This window comes from Podarcis melisellensis (assembly GCF_964234715.1).
Source record: "Podarcis melisellensis genome assembly, chromosome: Z".
In the NCBI taxonomy this organism is placed as follows: Eukaryota; Metazoa; Chordata; class Lepidosauria; order Squamata; family Lacertidae; genus Podarcis; species Podarcis melisellensis.
Window position 1 is genome coordinate 46,332,291 of NC_138547.1, and position 17,917 is coordinate 46,350,207.

The 17,917-nt window shown below is 50.3% G+C and overlaps 1 protein-coding gene across 8 annotated transcripts in view; it reads right to left on the minus strand.

The window, feature by feature from the left end:
• Nucleotides 1-3,670: 3,670 nt before the first annotated feature.
• MED12 (mediator complex subunit 12) overlaps nucleotides 3,671-17,917 on the minus strand; it is a 50,200-nt gene continuing 35,953 nt past the window's right edge. For 4 of the 8 annotated variants that reach the window (XM_081897072.1, XM_081897068.1, XM_081897071.1 and 1 more), the window contains 10 exons: nucleotides 17,490-17,651; nucleotides 15,537-15,911; nucleotides 14,719-14,869; nucleotides 10,979-11,187; nucleotides 10,317-10,397; nucleotides 9,101-9,315; nucleotides 7,773-7,926; nucleotides 5,241-5,384; nucleotides 5,042-5,123; nucleotides 3,671-4,091 (listed from right to left, as the gene is read on the minus strand). In XM_081897072.1, coding sequence (XP_081753198.1) covers nucleotides 4,048-4,091; nucleotides 5,042-5,123; nucleotides 5,241-5,384; nucleotides 7,773-7,926; nucleotides 9,101-9,315; nucleotides 10,317-10,397; nucleotides 10,979-11,187; nucleotides 14,719-14,869; nucleotides 15,537-15,911; nucleotides 17,490-17,651 — 1,617 coding nt within the window. In that variant the 3' untranslated portion in view covers nucleotides 3,671-4,047. The remainder of the gene's footprint in view (nucleotides 4,092-5,041; nucleotides 5,124-5,240; nucleotides 5,385-7,772; nucleotides 7,927-9,100; nucleotides 9,316-10,316; nucleotides 10,398-10,978; nucleotides 11,188-14,718; nucleotides 14,870-15,536; nucleotides 15,912-17,489; nucleotides 17,652-17,917) is intronic. The other 4 variants (XM_081897070.1, XM_081897067.1, XM_081897069.1 and 1 more) reach the window with 2 other exon arrangements.

The window sequence follows — 17,917 nt, forward strand, 5'->3', positions numbered from 1 at the left end:
CCCTGCAGGTGCGCCAAGACTCTGGTTGTTCTGATGGATCTGTTAAGAGTCTGATAATGATGGCAGAAGAAACACAGACATTGGGGTGGGTGGGGCTTGCCTTGGCTCTTTCTGTGCCCTTGCAAAGCCCACTCAACCTGAACATTAGTACATTTGCAAGACCTGTTGCCCAGCCTCAAGACCAGATTTGGAGCCTTTCCCTTTTGACTGAGTAGTGCCCCTTTCCAGGCATCTCCTGTATGTTTTGGCCCTTGGCTCTGCTCTGCTTAAAACATCTCGTGTCACAAAGGCAGAAGGTCACTAACCCCAGTGGAATAGGGTACTTGCCATCCACTGCTAGACTCCATGATCCCTGCCAGCTTCAGGGCTGTTCAGCAACAAATATACCTTGTGTATGGGAGCTCTAAACACCAAGCTTGAGATGTGGCTGGATAGCCAAAGACAGGGTGGAGGTTTCTTTGGAAGCAGGCCAGCCTGATTGTGTGCTTGCTTCTGTGTCCTTTCAAAGTCTGCTCAACCTGTATGCTTACACATAAAAAGTATTACAAAGGCACTGCTACAGTCTCCAGAAGCTTTCCTCCAAAGGGAGCTTCATGAAAGGGCCTCTAGATTTCAATTGCTCGAAGGTGAGCAGCACAAAACACTGTTTTCTGCCAAAAAAAAAATGTTGTATGGGCATACTTGCCCTGTTTTCTTGAAATTGTAGTGATTATTTATAAATTTGCTTTTCTCTCCAAATATAAGTAGTAGCATATGCAGACCCACGTCCTCTCTTGGGGCAATGCACAAGTGGCCACACTTGGCCCCATTACGAAAGGGTGCAGGGGGCTCATCTAGCCCAGAGAAGGCTCTGGGGGAAGAGGGTGGTGTGCTGCAGCCCAGCAGAGGTGGCTGCTCCCAGACCTGGAAGCTGATTGAACAGGACAGGTTGGGAAGTGCACAGGAAGCAGCTCTGCCCAGAGCTGTCCCCCCTCATTAGCAGAGAAGTCTGTCTCTTTCAGCTCTGATCAGGTTTTGTGGGCCCAGCCAGCTCACACGTGGTTTGCACGGAGGGCAGCTCTGCAACCCAAAGCTGCACAATACTTGGAATTGGGGGGGGGGGGAGAGCATTGCAAGTAGGGGGCAACTGAACCCTCCTGGAAACATTTTGACCTGGAGTTAACACAGCCTCCCCACCCCAATGCTGCATGTAGACTGATATACCCAGGCACCAGTGATTTCAAAGCCATTAGATCAAGAAGCCCTGCAAACCTTCCTCTCACTCAATAGCTGTGGGCAGTGAAGTGCCATGGAGTGAACAAGCACCTTGTTTAAAGAATTTCTACCTTGATCTTCAGTCAAAAAGTTTCCATGCACAGCAGGGGTTCCCAGTGTTTCCCCATCCCCAGGAGCCTCTAGGTCCCCCCTTCCCTTGGGCAAGAGATGGGTACCTTTTTCTCCCTTGGAAAGTACATAGAGCTAAAGAAAGAAACTGCAAGAGCGGCACTCCTTCCCACCTCCTCTTCCAGCTCCTGTTCAGAGGGAACAGGGGAGAGAGAAGACGCCCAGCCCTCATTCAAAAATCCAAAAGCCCTGAGGTCTAAAAAGGATGGTGCCCCCTGACCTGTGGGTAACATTACATGTGTGAAGCACATCTTTATGCACCCCCTCGCCCAGCTTGTCCGGAGTTTTGGGCTGGGTTGCCATCAGTATGCTGATGACACCCAACTCTATCTGTTGATGGATGGTCATCCTGATTCGGCCCCAGACACACTGACCAGACGTCTGGAAGCTGTGGCTGGATGGTTATGTGGGAGCCGGTTGAAGTTAAATCCTTTGAAGACAGAGGTCCTCTGGCTGGGGCGGGACGATATGGGATTGAGGGGGCAACTCCCATCTCTTGCGGGGGTGCAATTAGTGCCAGCACCGTCCGTTAAGAGTTTGGGTGCAATCTTCGATACCTCCCTCTCTATGGAGGCGCAGATTACAGCTATAACAAAGGCGGCATTTTTTCATCTCCACCAAGCTAAGCAGTTGGCCCCTTATCTCTGTCGCCCTGACCTAGCCACTGTGATCCATGCGACGGCCACCTCCAGACTGGATTATTGTAACTCACTCTATGTGGGGCTGCCCTTGAGACTGACCCAGAAACTCCAGCGGGTGCAGAATGCCGCGGGGAGACTCCTTATGGGGTCTTCGCTGCGAGATCACATTCATCCGGTACTATACCAGCTGCACTGGCTCCCGGTGGAGTACAGGGTCAGGTTTAAGGTGCTGGTTTTAACCTTTAAAACCCCATACGGCCTAGGACCCTCGTACCTACGGGACCGCCTCTCCTGGTATGCCCCACAGAGAAACCTACGGTCTGCAAATAATAACATCCTCAAGGTACCAGGCCTCAGAGAGGTTAGGCTGGCCTCAACTAGAGCAAGGGCCTTCTCGGCTGCGGCTCCAATCTGGTGGAACGCTCTGTCACAAGAGACATGGGCCCTGCGGGACCTGACATCTTTCCGCAGGGCCTGCAAGACAGAGTTGTTCCACCAGGCCTTTGGTCAGGGCGCAGCCTGACTCCCTCCTCTGGCAACCTGCACAGAATTTTGCTTAATCGGTTGCCATCAATTTGATTTTAATTAATTTTTATAATGAAATATTTTTAGAATGTGTGATTATTTGACTGTTTGATTATTTGATTGTTGTTAGCCGCCCTGAGCCCGGCTTCAGCTGGGGAGGGCGGGATATAAATAAAATTTATTATTATTAATTTATTATACTCCCTCCCCTGCAAATGCACCTACAAGTGTGCTGCCAGGAAGTGGGCCAGAAGCCTTACAGAAAGGAGAGATCTGAGTTTACCCCGTTCCCCTTGCTCAGTTAACTCATGTGCCCAAGTACTCAGTGTGTGTCACAAATCATTCTGTATTTTCAGTTACTAGCAACAGAACGTGGGCCCAGGAGGGGAAGCACAGGGCAGCCAATGCTCTGGTGCTGCCTTATAAATCAACGGTATAGTCACAGCTCACCCATTCCTGGATACTTTCCCCACTTCGACAGATACGTATTTTGCTGAAGGAACAGCAAGGGAGGTCTCTAATATACAATAAGAGAGAGCCACAGGTGGTGCAGTGGTAAGAGCATAAACCAGGGACCTGGGGGGCCAGGGCTCAAATCCCCACTTGGCCACGAAGATTTCACTGAGTGACCTTGGGCCATTCTCTATCCCACCCTACCAGGTTGGGGTGGGGATTAAATAAGGGGGGGGGGGACCATGTATGCCACCTTGAGCTCCTTAGAGAAAAAGGTGGGATATACAAACAAGCAAACAAAACAAACTGCTTTAAAAAAAACAAATGATGACATTTGCTACCCACGTCCGACTGCCTCAAAAAGAATGTCAGAAGTTCCCTTTAAGCGCAAAGTTAAATTCTCAAATCTGCATCAAGTTATGCAAATGTGTAAGCATGCCTTTCGTTTGTGTAATTAAAAGTTGCGGCAGGCTGCCTCTGCGTGTCTGGAGCAGATTGAGGACGGGGGAGGGCGTGTAACACCAAAATGCTGCTTCAGCCCCCGCTGAGGCATGGTGGCGCCAGCCGCCTTTTTGGTTTGCTGGCGGATATCCAGGCGCTGAGGAAAGGCAGGAGGGAGATGCCTCAGAGCCTTGCCCACCCACTACGGACACACGACACGCATCGCCTTCTGGAAAGTACGCTCTCTGTATTTGTTTCAGAACATCTGTGATACAGGGTTTCATCCGGTATAAATAAAGTAGAAAATCTTACAATTCATTTTCGTCATTATTTTAACAAAAATACCAAAAAACTTATTAAACCTGAAATTAAAGGTGGGGAGACTCTAGCAATCACACGGGATTCCAAATCACTGGTAGAAAGGGGAGATCAAAAACACTCGTTGGGCATTATTAACCTTCTCTCTGCCCCGGGTGGCAAGGTGCTGCTGCTGCTGCAGAGCAGGTGCCCCAGAGGGCGGTGGGGTGGGTGGCAAGCCGTTGGTGGCCCCAAGCAGACAGAGCCCCCCTCAAGTCCACTGCGAGGCCTCTCTCTTTGCTGGGCCTCAGTACCGTACAAAGGGGTTGCTGTTCTGCTGGGTCTGCGTATCTGTTTGGACCAAAACACAAGAGTTAGAATCTACGGAGGTGAGGAAACGCCAGTTCCTCTGAGGCATGAGCTCCACATCCTCCTCCTCCCAGGGGTGTGTGTGTGTGTGTGATGCACCCTCACCCACAGCTCTCAATGCTCCAGCCAAGCTGAAGCAGCAGCACTCACCTCCCTCTCTGGAATGCATGGCTCTTCCCCAGCACACGGGCATGCGCGAAAGTGTGAAACCATTCCACAGCCCACAATACGGAGTGCTCAAGAAAGGAATCTTGGGCTGCCCTCCTCTCTGCCACCCCGCCCCCCACCTCGCCCTGCAGAAACCTCTTTTTGCAAAAGCCATATGTATTCAGTAGGTCAGATCACAGCTGCTTAGCACGCTTCCCTTGCTCAACCCTCACAAGCTAGGGAAAGGTCTCTTTCACACAGGGAAACAAGGGCAGCTCCCTCCTGGGAGCCTGGACTGAAACCAGCCTTGCAAAAAGCTGCAAGCTAGATGAGGGACAGGGGAGGGGGTGAGAAAAACAACCCTCCACCAAGAGGCTCTTTCCAAGCTGGGGCTTGACACTCTTACGTCTGGGGACTCTTAGCTCCCTGCTGCGTTCAAAGCCCATCTTCTTCTCGTGCACCATTGGGGCCATGCATGGCTGCTGCTGCTCACTTGGGGAAGAGAAGGCAGGGGCGGCTGACTATCACAGAGGGAGAAGAGGGGCCTTGCTGGAGGGTATTCGTGTAAGAGATCACATTTCCTATGATCTTTGAAGAGACGGCTTTCACTCTCTCCTGCGCTTTCTTCTCTACAGAGCATCTTGAGCGCCACTTAGTAACTCCTGCAGCTGGCCAGGAGGACCTTGCTGTGCTCCCATGCCTCATTCGCCTTGCCTGCATTCTCCACTAGTGTGGAGGAAGGGGCTGTGCCCAGGGGACTGGGGGAGAAGGGACCTGGGCCTTACTGGAAAGCTGTTGCTGGAGCTGCCGAACCAAAGCTGCCGTCTGCTGCTGCTGCTGAGTCTGCTGGAGGCCTTGCCGCTGGAACTGCACAGAAAGGAGTCAGGGAGAGAGGGAGTGAGAGAAAGAACAGATGTTAGAGGCTGGGTGGGAAAGAGGGAGAGGCAGCTGCCCTGGGGAGCTGAAGGGGCAGGGCATACTCACCAGAGGCTGCTGAGGAGGGATCCCCAGACCGGGAGGCTGCCCTTGGGCCTGAGCCTGGGGGACGGTGGGGACCTGGGGCTGCTGCTGGGACTGCTGAGGTGGGGGCTGCGGTTGCTGCTGCTGTGGCTGCTGCTGCTGTTGCTGCAGGGGAGGAGGAAGAAAGGGAAAGAAGTACAGCATGTTAACAAGGCTGGAAACATCATATTGGCTGTGTTCCTTCTTCCACAGGGGCAGTGGCTGCCTCTGAATACCAGCTGCCAGAAGTGGAGAGGCTGGGTGCTGCACCCAGGTCCTGCTTTTGGGTCTTCCCATGGTAATCTGTTTGGTCCCTGTGAGAGCAGGATGCTGGGCTAGGTGGGCCTCTGCCCTGATCCAGAAGAGCTTTTTTTCATGGTCCAATGTTTTGCACAGCAAGGTAGGAGATGTGTTTCGTTCTCATAATCTGGGGGAACCTATTGCCTTCCAGCCCCAAACAGCAAGGCCAGTAGCCCTAGATGAGGGGAACTTTTGTTCCCATACCATCTGTGAAGGCTACAGATTCTCCACCCCTGTTCTAATGCATGGACACAGAATGTTCTCAGCTACGCTGGGAGCAGTGAAGGGACCAGCACAGGTGTCTGCAACAAGGCTTAGCCAAAAGTCATCCATCCTTCCACTAGTGGCGATGTCTGCTAGCATAGGTGTCTTTGAAGAGAAATTTTAAAAACCCACCCAGATGTTTGGCTCATCCACGGTTGCTTGCCACAGAAGCTTAATGGAGCCTCCAGATGCAAAAGCATTGTACCAGAGGTGCAGGACAAACAGCAGAGGATGGCTCTTCCACTGCCATCTGGCTGGCTGGTTACGGATGATCTGCCAAGGCTGTTCTCAGGTTCTACTGAAGACCTATTACTTCCCAATCCGCCACCCCATCCTCTCACCTGGTCTGCAGCACAACCCTTGGGGAGCTCCGAGGAAGATGTCTGGGAGGAAGGAAGGTAAGGCGAGTTGAGTTGCCCACGCATCATATATTTACTGCACATTTAAAGCACATGCACACCAAGAATCCTTGGAACTGTAGTTTGCCCTTCACAGAGATATAATGCCCAGCACTCTTAACGAACTACAGCTCCCATGATTCTTCTTTTTTGGGGGGGTGCTTTAAATGTATGGTGTGTACCCAACCATTGTGAGGGGTTAATGGGGCAACCACATCCAGACCCTATTGTGCAAAACACCAGCTTGTGTTGTGAAAAAAGGCACCTCAAGGTTTCCACTCAGCTTGAAGAAAACTTTCTTCTGACACCAACCAGGCCCCATTACTTCACAAGGTCTTGAAGATAAGACAAGAACGAGGACAGTGAGGCACTTGTTTTTTTAAAAGAATGTGAAGGAAGGAAGGAACACGAAAAAAGCAGCTGGGGTCACATGACACACTGAGGGATGATCCCCACTTTGGGAGTTCCTTTGTGAGCACAATCCTAACCAGTCTTTACTCCTCCTTCAGGAATACAAAAATAAAACAAGATGAAATATCAAACACATGCAAAATAAAATGAAATCAAGATGTAATTTCTCGAGTAACAAGAGGGAGAGAAGCAAGGATAAAGATCATGGGTGGGTGTTTCTCTATACGGCAAGAGAGCAGTCCAGTCACGATTTAAATTCAGAATCGTTCTTATAGTGAACAGGAATCAAGTTTTCAATAGATGAACATTGTTATGTATAATTTTGGTGGAAAAGGCCATTTGTTTTCAATAAGGGACCCAGCTCCCCAGGATTTCAGGAGCGGGCTTTCTCTCCATCTGGAGATGTCACTGGGGAAAGAACTTGGGACCCTCCACATGCAAAACAGATCATTGTTTAAAATTCTCATTGTTCTAGGAGCATTTTGCAACAGGGAATTTCATTAGGGTGAGCTGCTTCTGAGCTCTGGGTGCAGCACTGTGCCAAGTGCTTTTTTCTAAAAGAATGTTTAGGGGTACTCTCATTCCATCTGAGACTCAGGAAACACCATGACAGGAAATGAGGCCACCATTGGGGGTAGAAACAGAACTGATGATTCAACGTGCTACAGAAAAAAAACTAAAAAATCTAAAAACTTTAGTTTCTTATCTCATTAGATTCACAAAATGTTTAGCGGTATGCATAGCCCTGTGTTCCACCAGAAAAAAAGCAATGACTGTGCCTATGATTTCAGATTAAAACTGCAAGTTTTATTCTCTTTTTAATGTTCTGTTGAAAGCTGCCCAGAGTGGCTGGGGAAACCCAGCCAGATGGGCGGGGTAGAAATGATAAATTATTGTTGTTGTTGTGCCCATAACTTAGATTTAAGGTGCCATTTAGTTCCTAGCTTTCATATCTCAGTTTCTAACACTGAAACAGATGCTTCACCACTGATTTATAGTAAATAAATCGAAATATTAAAATGGCACGCCCAATGGCTGGTGGGGCATCTGAAAGGAAGAACTGAGCAGAAAAAAAGAGAGGGAGCCAAGTTGGGCAAGAGGAACAGGCAACGCAGGTTGGTGGCAGCTCTGCCCTAATGCTTACCCTCAGCATCTGCTGCTGCTGCTGCTGCCGCAGGTACTGCTGCTGCTGGTCTGGCAGGAGCTGGCTAGGTCGGATCCCTGATGGGACGCCCTGAGCACTCATGTGGTTTAACCCGCTTATCATGGCGGCTTGCTGCATTGACTGATGAGGAAACCTGCAACCAGAAAAAGGGAAGGAGAACGTGGCAGTGTGCCTTGTAGCAACCAAAAGGAAAGGATGCCCCAGTTGGTTTGGAAAGAACTCCCTGCGGCTCTTGGTGGTTAGCAGCGCTATACGCTCTTCTTCAGGAAATCTCCGTGTTGTTCTCTGCCAACAGAAATCTCTTCCGGAGGGCAGACCAGATCTTCACTTCCTTCACCTCCTTCTCCTGCTAGGCCAAGTGTGGGGAACCTCAGGCTCTCTGACATTGCTCATTGACTGCTCCCACCACCTCTGGCCACTTGGCCATGCTTGCTTTTGGGAGTTGCAGCTGCAGAACATCTGGAGGGCCAAAGGTTCCCCACATCTGCCCTAGCCCATTTTGGCAGGCAGGTGGAGCCTGCCCTCATCACACACACATCATTTTATTTGTTCACCACCTTTCCATGGTTGAAACTAGGGCTGGGCAATATCTAGTTGTCAACATCATGATATATCACCAGCTAAGCATTGTGATATACTGATAGATCACCAATATCTGAAATAAGGATGGAGCTATGTAGAGGCATGGGCTGGCTTCATGGTTTTTCTTGCATCGTGATTTTTGCATGGCACACGGGTACACACACACACATCATGATTTGCAATATAATGCCAGGTCAAAAATTATGAAACCGATATCATGACATGGGCTTCAAACTGGTTCTGGAGGATATATCAATATATTGCCCAGCCCTAGTTGAAACCAAGCTCAAGGCGGCTCACGTAATTGTGAATGTAACAAAAATAGTCAGAAACAATAAATAAAATGCATAAAAAATGTGCTGTGACACCAGGTGGCAGCTTTCAAAGTGGTTTGCTTTCAGCAACGATCAGCTGATCTCAGCAGGGCTCACTGTCGGCAAGCCCTGCTTGGAAAGGAATAGCCAGGAGCTCACATTAACCTCCCCACTGTTTGGCTGTTCTTTCCAAGTGTCCTTACCTACCATTGCACATGGCATCAGGTATGGCCGGAGGAAGAAACAGCCTTGTTTGCCAAGCTGGGACCCTGTGCCAGCTCTAATTAGACGAACAAATTGGGGGTTCCCCACCCATGCTTCATTGCTTTGGTGAATGGTTCAAAATTCAGCCAAGCAGTCCCTCACCCACCACCCCTGCTTGGAGACCTGGTGCCTGGTCCCAGGAAGTACCTCTGGGCCGCGTTCAGGGCGTGTCCGTAGCCAGGTGCCTGCTGGTGGACATAGCCGCTGGGTCTCTGCATCGGCCTGACGGGGTCGACAAAGGCAGGGTTGGAGCCAGGGTGCGTGCTTTGATAGGTCTGGCTGGAGTAGGTGGGGGGCACCATGGCGCTCGACTGGGAGGGGTGAGGCTGGAGGCCAACGTGGGAGACGTAGGGGGTGTAGCCCTGCAAGGAACAAAGTTGTGTGCTTTGTTAAAATCAGAGGGGCTGGGCTCCTTCATGAGGAAGGACAGGATCTAAACTAAACAAATAAACAAGATGGCTGACGGAAACAGGAGACAAGAAAGAGTTGTTTGCCAGCTATTATGATATAAAGTCCTCAACCCCCTTTAGAATCAGTTTACTTGAAAGGTCACCTTCACTCACAAATGCCCACTCAACTGTTTTGATCAGCAGAACTGTCAACTCTACAAGTGCCACATAATGTTCGTTCTGCACTTGTAAAAAAAATAGTCTTTTAGTGTGGGAGCTCTTGCACCCTGGAACTCCTTGCCCATTGACACCACGCAGGCCCCTTCGCTGTGTTCCTTTCTGTGCCTGCTAGAAATTTTTTGCTTAGGCAATCTTAACCAGACCTGTAAAGCTGACCTATATTTTAATCTGCAGCTTTAGCTTGCAATGTAAACTTTATAACAACAATTTTGGTTTTTTAGCAGACAATCTCAATGTACACTTTATACCCTTTGCAAAGCGCTTGGACGTTTTGTTTACAGTTTAAGTGGTACACAGATTTTGTTGAATAACAACAGAGTGATATCTAAAAAGGTGTGGTGTCATGTTTGAAATCTGCCGGATGAGGGGCTGTGGGATTTGCCCACTATGTCAGCAGAGCACTAGAGATGATGACCTCCTGACAGAGACGCTGGCAGAGCATACCATCAGGAGGACTGTTCTGCCATCAAAGGCATGAGGGCAAAAGAGGGGTGGGATGCGAGAGGCACAGAGGTGGGCATGGTGAACTTACTATTTCCATTTCCTATCCCCTTGCCTCCCCCAACCTGATCCCTCCTTTGTCTCCCTTTCCTTTCCATGGTTCTGAAGTAATCCCATTCCTACAGATGCTCAAAGTGCATCAAGCAAAAGGTTCCGGGTGAGAGTGAGTCCCAGGTGGGAACTGTGGTGCAGACCCCACGCACAGGCCCAGCACCTGCCCAGCCCCATCTTACCTGTGACGGCTGCACAGATCCATAGGCCGGGGCAGGGGCCATCTGGCGCACGGGTGGTTGCCCCAACATTCCTTGGCTCTGCTGGAAAAGCAGCAGAGAGGTGTGGTTAGCAAAGGTGGCCCCAGGGAACCTCCGGCAAGGCAGGGAAGGAAAAGCCCGTAGCCTGCTTTGGGTGGAGGCTGTGGGGTGCGGCAGGGTGCCAGAATTTGGGGGAAAGCGGGCCTGAGACGCTGTCAAAGGCCTCTGCCAGCTGCACTCAAACAACCAGGCTTGAATCAAGTTGTGTATTTGAGATAAAGACAGCCTGAAGAAGTAGAGATGGCCACAAATTCTGCCAGCTTGGGGAGTAAGTTAAGAATAATTCATGGAGGTTAAGGCTATCGGTGGCCAACTACTAACCATTTCAGCTGTGTACTTCCACCAGCGGTATACCTGCAAATGGCACTCCTTCCTGGATGCAAGGACCCACCCCACACCCAACCTGGACTGTAGGATCACTGAGGCACCAACACTTAAGCCCTGATGCTTTGGTCTAAATGGCAGAGGTAGCTGAAAGGAAGGGGAGAGTGCAAGGAGTGGAACACAGTGTTCTTGAGCCCTCTCTCCGTCACTCTAGTTCATGGGCTGGGCGGGGGTAGGGTGGCTGAGGGCAGGATCCTTACCAGCTTGGCTTGCAGCTGCTGCCGAAGGAGCTGCCCCTGAGGACCAGGCGGCTGCTGCTGTCTGTAGATGGACGACTTGTAGGAAGGGTCGATTCCCATCATGCCCCCCATGCTCGTGGGCAAGACCCCAGTGTAGGGAGGGCGGCTTGGAACCCGTGTTCCCATTGGCATGCGCATCGGCCGGTAAGAGGTATCTAACCGTGGTCCACCTGAAGCGAGGGAGGAAGATGGGTAACATTACGGACATGACCACCCCCCTCCTGGACCTGGGTTCTCACAAGGCATAGAGGAAGACGTTGATGAGGTTCAGGGTGCCACCCGCCAAGGGAGGATGCTTCCTTTTCGCTGTTCGAGCTAGAGCATGCAGCCTTAGCCCCCACACCCAGATCTTGGAAGGAAAAGCCACACGGCCTTCTCCTCAACTCTGCAGATGAAGAATGCAATGATGACCAAGATGATCAAGGGTATGGAAACCAAGCCTTATGAGGAATGGTTGAGGTAGTTGGGAAGTTTTAGGCTGGGAAAGAAGAGACTGAGAGGTCATCTGCAAATACCATATTTTTCGCCCCATAGGATGCACTTTCCCCCTCCCAAAATGAAGGGGAAATGTGTGTGCATCCAATGGGGCAAATGCAGGCTTCCGGAAGCTATCCGGAAGCCGTGGGAGAGCTGCCTGCACCCCGAAGCCTGGGGCGCGCTGAGCTCAGCGCCCCCCAGGCTTCAGGTTTCCCGCGGCTCTCCGCAAGCCGTGAGAGAGCTGTGTGAAGTCACGCAGCTCTCCCACCTCTTGCGGAGAGCTGCCTGCACCCAGAAGCCTGGGGCACGCTGAGCTCAGCGCCCCCAAGCTTCGGGCTTTCCGTAGCTCTCCCACGGCTTGCGGATAGCAGCCTGTTCTGGGGGCTGGGGTCAGGGGAAGCTCGGGCTTCCCCCGCCCCAGCCCCGCACCTGGGGGAAAATACTTTTCTCCCCTTTATTTCCCCCCCAAAAAACTAGGTGCACCCTATGGGCCGGTGAGCCCTATGGGGCGAAAAATACGGTACTTAAATGACTGTCCCATGTGACAGAGGGAGCAAGCTTGTTTTCTTCTGTTCTGGAGGGTAAGACCTGAACCAATGGCCCTTAGATGTTTTTAAGCAAAGGATAAGATTGCCGGAAGAAATATCAACAACCTCAGATATGCAGATGACACAACCTTGATGGCAGAAAGTGAGGAGGAATTAAAGAACCTTTTAATGAGGGTGAAAGAGGAGAGCGCAAAGTATGGTCTGAAGCTCAACATCAAAAAAACGAAGATCATGGCCACTGGGCCCATCACCTCCTGGCAAATAGAAGGGGAAGAAATTGAGGCAGTGAGAGATTTTACTTTCTTGGGCTCCATGATCACTGCAGATGGTGACAGCAGTCACGAAATTAAAAGACACCTGTTTCTTGGGAGAAAAGCAATGATAAACCTAGACAGCATCTTAAAAAGCAGATGCCATCACCTTGCCAACAATGGTCCGTAAAGTTAAAGCTATGGTTTTCCCAGTAGTGATGTATGGAAGTGAGAGCTGGACCATCAAGAAGGCTGATCGCCGAAGAATGGATGCTTTTGAATTATGGTGCTGGAGTAGATTCTTGAGAGTCCCATGGACTGCAAGAAAATCAAATGTATCCATTCTTAAGGAAATCAGTCCTGCGTGCTCATTGGTAGATCCTGAAGCTGAGGCTCCAATACTCTGGCCACCTCATGAGAAGAGAAGACTCCCTGGAAAAGACCCTGATGTTGGGAAAGATGGAGGGCACAAGGAGAAGGGGATGACAGAGGACGAGATGGTTGGACAGTGTTCTTGAAGCTATGAACATGAGTTTGACCAAACTGCGGGAGGCAGTGGAAGACAGGAGTGCCTGGCGTGCTCTGGTCCATGGGGGTCACGAAGAGTCAGACACAACTAAACAACAACAACAGATGGCTATCTAGCTAGGGATGCTTTAGTTGGGATTCCTGCACTGTAGGAGGTTGGACTAGATGATCCACGGGGTCCCTTCCAACTCTACAGTTCTAATGTGTACATCCCACAATTCCCAGAAGGTGGGGCTGACTGTGGAAGAAGACTCACTTGCCCTTATAAGCCGTCAGGTGTCTCCTACCTCTTGCTGTGGCAGCATCTCTCTTTGCTGCCTATTTAAGAAAGCCCAGACAGGCCCGACTCACTGGGAGCTCTCCAAGGTGCTGATCTGTTTTACCTAATCTGTAGGGCTCTATGATTATTCTTGATGCGGCTGCACCTACTGAAACACTGTGGCAGGTGTAGCTTTCAGCCAAGGGCCGCATTCCCTTCTGGGCAACTTTCCAAGGACCACATGGGATTGGTGGGTGGGGTCAGAGGCAAAAGTGGATGGAGCACAGTTAGGCCAGTTCCCTCCCACTTTCCCTTTCTATCCTCCATCCTGGCGAGCAAGCTCAAAGTTCAAGGTGGTTCGAGCCCTCCCAGGGACTGCTGTGGGCATGATTCCTGCATTGCAGGGGGTGGACTAGAGGATCCTTGGCATTCCTTCCAACTCCACAGTTCTTTGATTCTAAGATTCTGTGACTCAGCTCAGGCAGGCAAAAACACTTGTGGTGCAAAGGTGCACCAGTAATGAATGCTGCTTGGGGAGATTTCAGAGGAGCTGATAAAGACACATTTAGGGCTGCATTCAACTCCTGAGCTGGAGGTTCCTGGCCTCTATTCTGCTGGATGTGTGAAGTACATGACGGTGACTATTCCAATTCGTTGCTAACTGCTGAGTGTCCCCTGAAGAAAAAATCCTGGACCCTTGCAAAGGTTTATTTCTCACACACAGCTTAGCTAGATGCCAAAATGCAGAGTCTCAGAATCTGGCACAAATTTTAATCTCATTATTCCACAAAACTTTGCTGTTAACCCTCAAAGTTTGTACTCGGAAGGCAGCAGGCAAACCACTTCCACCACTTCCCCAATTCTGCACTGATCTTGTGGTTTGGATTGTTTGAAAACTTTTTTAAGCTCTGCAGGATTTGGAAGAATGCCAGTTTGGGAGGAGGGGTTGGAGCTCTGGGTTTGTAGGCAAGGACTTGGGTCCAATCTGCTACTCAGCCTCCATTAAACTTGCTGGTTGACCCTTTGGGACAAGCCACCCAGTATTGGCTTCATGTGGGTGCTAAAAAGACCCAAAGCCAACAGCAATGGAAGTACTGAAAATGCTAGTGAAATAATAAACGGCAATTAAAAGGGTTGTGAATAGCACAGCAGGCAGCAGGAGTGAAAAAACCAGAGCAGCACTCTGGGGACTGGAAGCCACAAAATACACATTTATATGGGTGTGTCAGTGTGCATGCCTGTCTGCACTTTGCACATTGTGGGTGGCATTCAACAATGTTCAACTTTGAAACATACCCATTGAAATTAATGAACCAAAGTTAGACTTCATTGTGTCTGCCCTGCTTTGGAGTAGCATTAAATGCCACCCAAGGAGCATGCACATTCCTGCAAGGCTACATCGCCCAAACTGAGTGTGAATCTATCAAGTATTCCCAAAGGCACCACTGTTTGGAACACAAAAGTCACAACTGCAGCATGTACAATATGGGTCCAGACTTAAAACCCAACAGTTCTACGTATCCTGGGCTCCCCATCAGGCTCTGTGCCACCAAAGAACAGGTGCAGAATACCTCCCCTTCCAAGGCAGGATCTGGAATGGGCTGGAGCCCCCCACCCCACTCACAAGTCTTGGCTCACCTGCTGGCAGAGGCTGGTTCTGGGCATAGAGGCCCATTGGAGACTGCCCGTAGGCCAGCCGTGACATGGGGTTCCCCGTCTGATGGTGTAGGAGGTCGGTGGGCATGCCACTTCCATAGGAGACCCCTCGGCCTGTGCTCATCATGTAGTCCTGCAGGGGGAAAGGCTGTGAAAAAGCAACACACACAGCAGGGCAAGCCAAGATTGGCAACAACAGAGAAAAGAGCAAGAGAGAGTGTAGCACGCTGCTGGGGAACACTTCTTTTGCCCCACTGGGCGGCGGAGGGTGGGGGGAACTCTGAGAAACTGGGAGCTTGCTTTCCTAAGATACCACCCCATCCAATAACAGCAATGACAGCAGTAGCAACAACAACAACAACATTATTAGTAGCATTTATAATTAGTAAGAATATAATATTAGCAATTAATAGTAGTAGCAATAGAAGTAGCAGGAGTGGTACTAATGAGCCACGCTTCACCAGTAGGTTCCAGGGTAGCCTACAAAATTTTATAATTATTATTAGCAGTAGCACTACCACTAGTTATCTGCCCTTCACCAGCAAGTCCCAGAACAACACACACAAATGTACTACTCAGCATTGAAACCTATTTAAAAACATCACAGTTGCAGGAATAGGTTGGCTGTATATATCAGGTGCATATATACTGCATAAACTATATAACAACCTGGGTGGCCACTGTCAGAACAGGATGCTGATGGGCCCCCTGTGGCCTGATCCAGCAGCCAGGCTCATATTCAGTTCTTAAGTGGCTGAGACCTGTTTGGCACCCCAGGAAAAACTGCAACGCCCTCTTACCTCGTTCTTGTTGGCGGGTGGGGGCCTCTTCTTCGTCTTGGTCTTCTTTTTGGGCTCAGTGGCAGAGTTGGTAGGATTCGCACTGGTTTTCTCCACCTTGGTCGGCTCAACAGCCTTCTTCTCTGGCTCCAGGGCGACTGGCGTGGGGGGCTCCTCCTCTTCGGGAGGCAGCGGCAGGGGCTCCAGGTAGTAGCTCCGGGGCTTCGGCTTTAAGTGCGTGTGGTACAGCAGCAGCCTCTGCTGCTCCTCGAAGCGGGACACCTTGCGGTCCACCCGCACCGTCCCGAACCAGCCCCAGGAGAGTGGGGCAGAGTGCTTCACACCTTCAAAGAGGTCCCAGGGGGAGATTTTCTGCTTGGTGGACACCTGCAGGCCCTGGGGAGGGAGGGAAAGGAAGAAAATGGAAAGCCAGCCAACAGCAGCAGGAACTCATCCTCCTTGGTCCAGGTTCACAGGGCCAGAGGAGAGATGCTACCTTCTCCTTGCTCTCACAAAGCATTGGAAAGTGACTCCTTTACCTGTGCATACAATCATCAGCACAGATACCTGGGACACCCTCTTGCAGCTGCTGTCAATTTCATCACATATATATATATATATATATATATATATATATATATATATATATATATATATATATGCTTTCGTAGATTTTCACGGGTACAGGAATGCAGGTTTTGGTGTCCTCGGGTGTCTTCCCGTGTAAAAGTTGGGGTGTCTAGGCGACGTTTCGACGAGGTCTCACTCGTCATCTTCAGGCTGGTGCTTTCGGCTTCTTGTTACTGGAACAGAGCAGGATCTCAGTGTTTGAGTTCCTATAAATACTGTTGAGGGGGTGTGGTGTATAGCCTCCAATGTTCTGGGCAGAGAGGAAGTTCCCAGGCTAGTGTGCGACACATCCCGCTTGCCAGACATCTGGAAATTAGCCCTCCCCACAAAAACTGACACCAGATCCAGAGGCACACAGAACGCCATCACCAATCAACCACACCAGACCCAAACCCAGACCCTCTCCACAGATAAATTACAGACACCATCCAGTAGCCAAACCATGGTGGCACCTCCGGATGCTGCACCCCCCTGCAATCCCTACACAGATCTGGCTGACACAAGCCACAAAACCACAGCTCGCCCCTATACACGAAGCCAAGCCAGAGCACAACTAAGTGCAGTACAGCCATCTTCTCAGAAAAACTCTTCACAAAGTTCAAGAGGTCAAGACACAAAGACTTTAGCAACTAATCCACACCTAATGACCCACCTAAGTGGTACTCAGGATATCACTCAAGAAATCACTCAGGATATCCCTCAAGTAATTAAGGAACAAAAGAAGAAAAGGCACACTAGCCTGGGAACTTCCTCTCTGCCCAGAACATTGGAGGCTATACACCACACCCCCTCAACAGTATTTATAGGAACTCAAACACTGAGATCCTGCTCTGTTCCAGTAACAAGAAGCCGAAAGCACCAGCCTGAAGATGACGAGTGAGACCTCGTCGAAACGTCGCCTAGACACCCCAACTTTTACACGGGAAGACACCCGAGGACACCAAAACCTGCATTCCTGTACCCGTGAAAATCTACGAAAGCATATATATATATATATATATATATAAACAAACTCATTCCTTATCGGTAACAGGATCCCCAGGTGGGGTACAAAATAAAACACATTAGACCAAACACAGTACAACAATTTCAGAGAGGAATTGGGTGGTAGTGGGAAACAACACAGAGGTTGCCCAAGAAAGAAATTATACTACCTGAATATGCAGGTTTGTATTGACTAGGCACCAAAATGAAAACAGCGTGCTGTGCTTGCAAGGGGAGGGCACTCCACCAATGAAGTTGTGGGTGGGGCAACGCACACACCCTCACACCCCTTTCCCACACCACCCTACACACTCAGAAGATGCAGCCACTCCAGGGCTGGTGGTCAGGGAAGCTACTTGCCTCCTTCTTGAAAATGGAGTCAAAGCCAGCGATCTTGTTGCCTTTGGTGTCAATGAGGGAGCCCTGAGGCTCACAGGTGATCACGTCCCGAGTCTGCTTGGGCAGGGGCAGCAGCTGCCGCACCTTCTCCAGGCTGTCAGACTGGCGGTCGCCCAGCTCCTTCTGCGGAGAAAGGAAGCCACAAAGAGGGCTGTTGAGAGGCCTGGCCTGCAGGAGCTCCTCCTGGAGCCCCTTTGCACTTCGGCCATCCCTGCTACACGTAAAAATCATCACATCTCACTACACTATGGCTTGGGCCAAAATGCTACTTACTCTGTAAGACAGGACTGTCTGCCTGCCTTTCCGAGGAAGTGGTGGGGTGCATGGCTCTGAAGCTGAAACTAAGCTGTGCAAAAATAAGCATGCAAGCTTGCTCTGCATCATGTCAT